Source organism: Haplochromis burtoni, unplaced genomic scaffold, assembly GCF_018398535.1.
Source record: "Haplochromis burtoni strain Fernald_Lab_line unplaced genomic scaffold, NCSU_Asbu1 Contig_811, whole genome shotgun sequence".
NCBI lineage: Eukaryota > Metazoa > Chordata > Actinopteri > Cichliformes > Cichlidae > Haplochromis > Haplochromis burtoni.
In genome coordinates this window covers 53,273-59,602 of record NW_024583172.1, presented here as the reverse complement: position 1 = coordinate 59,602, position 6,330 = coordinate 53,273, and the positions used below count along the sequence as shown (strand labels likewise).

The following is a 6,330-nucleotide window of genomic DNA, read 5'->3' as shown; positions in this document are numbered from 1 at the left end:
CATAGACTTATTTGTAACCTGCATCAACAATTATGTTATGATAAATTACTTGTTAAACACAACAAAAAACTTACCTTTGTGGAATTGCTTGGAGCAGACTAACGCGAGCTGGAGTGTTCTGGAACATTATATTTGGTCTTCGAATAGCTGCAATCCAGGCCATCTGTTGCCTCTTCGTGACTTTGGAAACATGACTGGAACAATTTTTCTTCTACGAAGGAATCCAATAAAAATCGTTGTCTTTACCCGTCGGTTTCCCATGTCTGTCATGCTACAGATTATGGCAGTTAATAATACAACTGCTTCTTGCCATTCTTTGTGTCTCTGTTTATCTCTGTGTGACTGTTGTCTTGTAATAGCCCATGTGGGCTAGTACCACTTGCACCTACAATCCTTTGTGGTTTTAACCTGGAAATTACATCACGTTTTCAATCTCTATTGGTGCCCCTCAAGGATGTTCCTCTCACCACTATTGTTCTCCCTCTACACTAATGAGTGCACCTCCAAGAGCTTGGCTGTTAAACTCTTAAAGTTTGCAGAAGACACCACCGTCATTGGCCTCATTCAGGATGGTGATGAGTCTGCATACAAGTTCTACACCGCAGTCACTGAGTCTGTCCTGTGCTCCTCCATCACAGTCTGGTATGGCGCAGCCACTAAACAGGACAGGAGCAGACTTCAGCAGACTGTACGGGCATCATCGGTGCCCCCCTGCCATTCATCCAGGACCTGAACCTTTCAAGAACCAGGAAATGGGCAGGGAAAATCATCACAGACCTCTCACACCCTGGACGCAGACTTTTTGATCTGCTGCCCTCTGGCAGACGGTATAGAAGCCTGAAGACCAGGACCACCCGACATAGGAACAGTTTCTTTCCCCTCGCCATCTCCCTCCTAAACAGCTGACCTGTCACACTGCTCCCACTGCCAGACTGCAACTGCACCTTATGTACATTCTGTGGTATTAATTTCACCTCATTTAATTTCTGTCATCTTTGTTACATATTGTTGTGATGTACATTGTTTGAGAGTCACCATCTACTGGAACCAGATTCCTTGTATGTGTCTGCGTATATACATGGCCAATAAACACAATTCTGATTCTGATTAACTAGTGAAGAATCAATAACCAGAGAATCAGCCAACAGGGGAAGTGCCGGAGAGATTTAACCAACGGTGAGCCTCTGAGACTAACGGAAAACAGCTGAAAACGGAAAACAAAAGAAAATTCAAGTATTGATTCTTAATGGAGATAGCAGTGCACAGTTGACAGGTAAAATTATGAGCATGAGGATTTATTTATTTATTTATTTTTAACTTCCCATCCCTCAAATCATGTCCTAGGGAAGACAGCAAGAAACAAGTTAAACATATTTTTATTTGCAGATTGTTGAATTCATGGGATGACACCGCCTGAAATCAAAATGATTGAAAAGGCAGCTAGCACGCAAATTAAGAAAGATATAGACGCAGTCACATGAATGAGAGTCTGAAAATGAGAATGATGGCGAGCACAGATTTAAACCATGCAGAGTAGAGGCTGACTGCCTCAAAGAAGGTGGGTGGACTAGAGTAATGATATCAGTATTGAGACTGACAGCGTGGGAAAGTGGTCGAGATGAAATAGACTTGGAGCCGAACACCCAGGAATGCAGTCAGATGAATGATTACACGTCTTCATTATTGAACTTACGCATAAGGTTCATTTCAATAAGGAGAGATCATTTGTAAGAATTTAACATGATTTTCGATAGAGAAATTAATCAATTTGGTGATTACACTCTGATGACCCATTGTGACAGAAGACACCCCAAAAACTAAGAGCAATGTTACCTTGAGATGTTTGACATTATAGATTGACAACACATGATTTTTCAACTAAAGTAGAAAATTTTCAGATGCATCAGTATTGTTAATAAGTGAGATTAAATTTTCTGACAATTTTGACTTGTTTACATTTAAACTGTCCCGGTTTAAATGTTGGTCAGCTGTAGTTTTAAGAAACTTTATCTTTTCTTTACATCAATACAAAAAGAAAGTGACACATGACCACAAAAGAATGTTACGCTCAACTAACCAGTCACAACTTACATTTCCTTTAATGGAAAAATCTCCTCCTTTCATAACATCCGGCAGTAAGCCTTACTTGATTCTCTTACATCTACAGGTCATCGACAAACATGGGCAGGACGCTTTTTCTTCTCACTGCTCTCTTAGGTATATTATTTAGTTAAATCTGAAAGATTGCATTTGCACTTCATATTTTTCTTTTTGTGTAATAATCGATATTTAGTTTCTGAGTGTTTGAACAATATTGTAACGTTAGTTCTGATGAAATTGTTTAGTTTTTGATCTGATTTTGTGTTTGTCTTTCAGGAGTTGTTTTCTGTAGTCATGGCAAGCTGTCTGGACCAGAGTTAGTGCTAAGAGTCAGACCCGCCGATAACATCACTCTTCACTGCGACTGCCGAAAATCAAGCCGCAATTTCATAGTTTGGTTCAGGAACTGTTCTCATGAGAACCAGCCTTCACTCATTCTGAGGACAAACTACAAATATGATCCATCATACCTTGAGGACAAAGTAGACATTCTCAATCCATTCCCTCGTTTGCATTTATTGGAAAACCAGTCTTCTGACTCCTATGACCTGTTGATCATGAACACTACTGATTCTGATGAGGGTCTCTACTACTGTGGAACTGAACAGAAGGAGATTGACGCAACATTTTCTCAGAAATATATTTACAAATATGGCAACATCACAACCAGGATTCTGTTGAGTAAGTGTTTGAATCTTATTTCTGTTTGAAATAGCTTAAGTTGAGTGAAATTCATTCAAAGAATATAATCTGAATACTCAGAATAAGAACAGCCTCCATAACTTCATCTTGGGGTGTTCAAAGAATATTCTAGCTCTACTATTCATACTGTAAATTGCTCCTGATAAATAACCAATTTCAGTTTATGATTTAATTAAAGAAGTTAAGGCACTTAAAACAAAAGAGCCTAAAGTTATCCACAAAATGAGCTGATTTGGCATTATTTTTTAAATGTAATTGCCAGTGGTCATGTACTATATAGGTCATTTAATTGTTGTTGTTTTTTCTTTTAGTCATTTGAGATCTATATTTATGTATCCACCTATATTTAAAAAATATTATTGCAATTAACACATGGGGAAAAATCTGTATTTTTAAACATGAACCATGAAAATGCATACAAATAAATTATACAAACTAATTATTGCAATTTGTGTTTGAGACAGCCTCCACCGTGACTCGTCATGACATCCACAAACCTCAGGAGGACTGTGGCGTGTGCTGGAAGCTGCTTTTCACTCTGTGTCCTTTTATTGTCGCTCTCTTCTCTCTTTTATCCTCTGTACTGTTTTACCAGCTTCGCCAAAAAATAGGTACCTGCTGTATTTGTAACTTCCATCTGTTCCAGCTGAACAACTTTGTACTTAATTTCCATCCTCAATTTATTGTATTATTGTATTTGTTATGTTCCATCTTTGATGTAAAATTTGTCCTCTCCTCTGTTTTCTGTAGAAAATAATACATCTCAAGATGACATGAAGACAACTGAAAGCCAAAGTCACATAAAGCAGGTAATCACCAGCGGCAGTAATTAACAGACTATCTTGGTGTTACAGTTACAATTTTCATTTTAAGTTACAGAGTGAGGTGGGGGTTTTTTTGGGTTTGCTGTTTACTTACAAACTCTAACAACAATTTTGAAATCTCAGGATGAAGATGTGTGTTATGCTGCCCTGGAAATTCGTCAAGCATCACAGAGACCAAATAAGAAGAAAATTCAAAGTTCAGATTTTAGCACATATTCCTCCATCAATACTTCCCAGATATAAGAACATTCACATTAAAAACAAAAATGATAATACAGCAGTTTTCTACCACATTTAAGATGAAAAGCAGGTGATAGATTTGTCCCTTCTTGTTTAATCAGCTTTTCACACCAACTTTGACATGCTGTTCACAAACTCCTGATTCTATCTTGTTTTCAGTCTCTTTGGCTGAGACTAAATGAAGACCTTTGATGACTTGACATTGTTGTACTGCTTAATAGATTCCTCACAATAGACGCTGATATTTCCAGAAGTAAACTGTGTTGAATTTATAGTGGCATAAAAAGAGAGTACGGTTTGGTTCAAAACTCCATGAAGTAGTATTATGAAGGAAGATTACATATGTAGGAAGGAGTGTTAAGCCTAAATAAAGGAACAGTGCAAAATGTATTTGTGGCATTGTGAGAGAAAAATGTGCATGACTTTAAATGGTGATACAGTAAATGATTGATTGTGTAACTGACTGATGGTAACTGTTTTTGTAATATTGAATAAGAAATCTTATAGTCTATTTGTAGAGAGATTATTCAATGTGTAAAATTAACTTTATTTGTCAAAAACTAACATGAATTTCACATTTCCCTCATTTTGGTGTAATGTCTGACCTGAATGTGCTTCATTAGTATATCAAAATTACTTTATTATATATCATTTGATGTAGTCGAAAGTTTAACATTTTAATAAGAGTCGGTGAAATGATAAGCAGCACTCACAGTCTGCTGAGTGGTAAATTAATGCATTAACTTTGAATTTGCTAAGTGACAGGTTTCTGCAGTATGCATAATTTGCCTTCTTCAGATCACCAGTGCTGTGTTCGCTATTATATTTTTTCTTTATAGATTTCTATTGCCTGTTTCTCTTATAATGTCCCATCTAAAGTAGACGGTATTCAGTCTGTTCATTTTGTGAGCAACAATAGTCAAATACCCCTTTTATGTGAGTATACATAGAGCCTGAAGTTTGGGTTAAAGGTGAAAGTTGATAGCAACCATTTTGATCCCCAGGTTTTATGTTTATTCAAGTCACTTAATGCAAATAAAACCTGGCTGTGGTCAACTTGTATTCATACAATATTAGCATGCCTTAACAAATTAGAGGAGTGCAAAAATTAAGAACTGTAAGGCAAACAATGCAGGCTTTGTGATTTGTCTTAATAATACAAAACAGACTTTGATTCCAAGACCACACTTGCCTCTCGGTTAGTTTTACAGTTGAGTTTGAAATTTCTGGTTTTCTATATTAAAGGATTTGCATGAGTATGTGTCTTTTTATCTCTCTGAATGATGAGTCTGTACATTTTAAAAATTGACTTCTGACATGGTTTATTTAGCTGTTGTTGTTTTTTTAATTCTTTGAAGTTCTGTTTTCCTTTACTGTCATCTTTTATTATGTTTTAAACAGTAAAGAAGCTGTTGTTTTTAAATGTGCTTGCTTATAAATAAAGTGACTTAATTTGACTGTGTTTAAGTAAAGTTCTCTTCTTGTGTTGAAGCCTGCTTGTGATAGGACATGGCATTTGTCCTCATGTGATTTCCTGTTTTTCTTTCTTGCTTTTCTGTAGTCAAGCTCTAGTTATGTATCCTTCAATGCAATAAGTATTACAAAAGGTGTTTGATAAAAATAGATAGCTAAAAGAAGTTACTGGACAATGCAACTATCAACACTTGGCCCAAAGCAAACAGGAAAACCTCAGTGACAAACAGTCCATCATACTCTACAAACTGCAACATGGAGGCAAACTGATGCTAAAATGAGAGATTTTTTAACTTTCTCAACTTGTGATAATCAGGGAATTGAAGAATTAAATCCAACTCTGTTTCATGGAAGTTGGTTACTGTGTTACATACTGTGTAAATGAAAATAATAAAATAATTATTTCTCTCATTTTTGGAGTTTATCTGCTCCAAAACCATGTCAGCTGGGAGACTGTTTTAAGGTCAAGACATCTGATCTAGCACACTGATTCAATACTTATTGGACAGGTCATCCAGGTACACAACGCAGTGGCTACAACGGCTGTTCACGAGCTGTCACTGTCACTCACACTGCAATCTAAATGGTGCAACAAGCAGCCACACCCCCCGTCCCCTTCTGGCTGCCTCTGCCTCAATTTTATCCCACAACTTAGACATTCACATTACTCACACTCTCATTACACATACATATAGGATCTTGGGGGTGGGCACGCTACACGGAATCCAAATTACCATCAGGGTGTACACCTCACCCCTGGCATCGTTGCCCACCTCTCAATTTTAAATACACGTTGACATTGAGGGCTAGCAGGAGGGGCTTTGCGCTTACCTGCTGCTCTCTGCCCTCCTGAGTTTTAAATGCACCTTAGAACACACATACATCAACACTACAATGAGCGGGTGGAGGGAGGTTTGGAGTCTTCTCTCACCCCCGTTCTCTGCGGCCTGCTGGAACGGGGGGCTAGGAGGAGGAGTTGGCCATCCGACTG

The 6,330-nt window shown here is 37.6% G+C and overlaps 1 protein-coding gene across 1 annotated transcript; it reads left to right on the top strand.

Moving 5' to 3' along the window:
• Positions 1-2,155: 2,155 nt before the first annotated feature.
• On the top strand, positions 2,156-5,131 carry LOC102313455. Its single transcript, XM_014330512.2, has 5 exons — positions 2,156-2,217; positions 2,377-2,781; positions 3,267-3,413; positions 3,553-3,611; positions 3,750-5,131. The coding sequence occupies exons 1-5, from the start codon at positions 2,181-2,183 to the stop codon at positions 3,867-3,869; spliced, it is 768 nt and encodes a 255-aa protein (XP_014185998.1). The 5' UTR covers positions 2,156-2,180; the 3' UTR covers positions 3,870-5,131.
• The last annotated feature ends 1,199 nt before the right edge of the window (positions 5,132-6,330 follow it).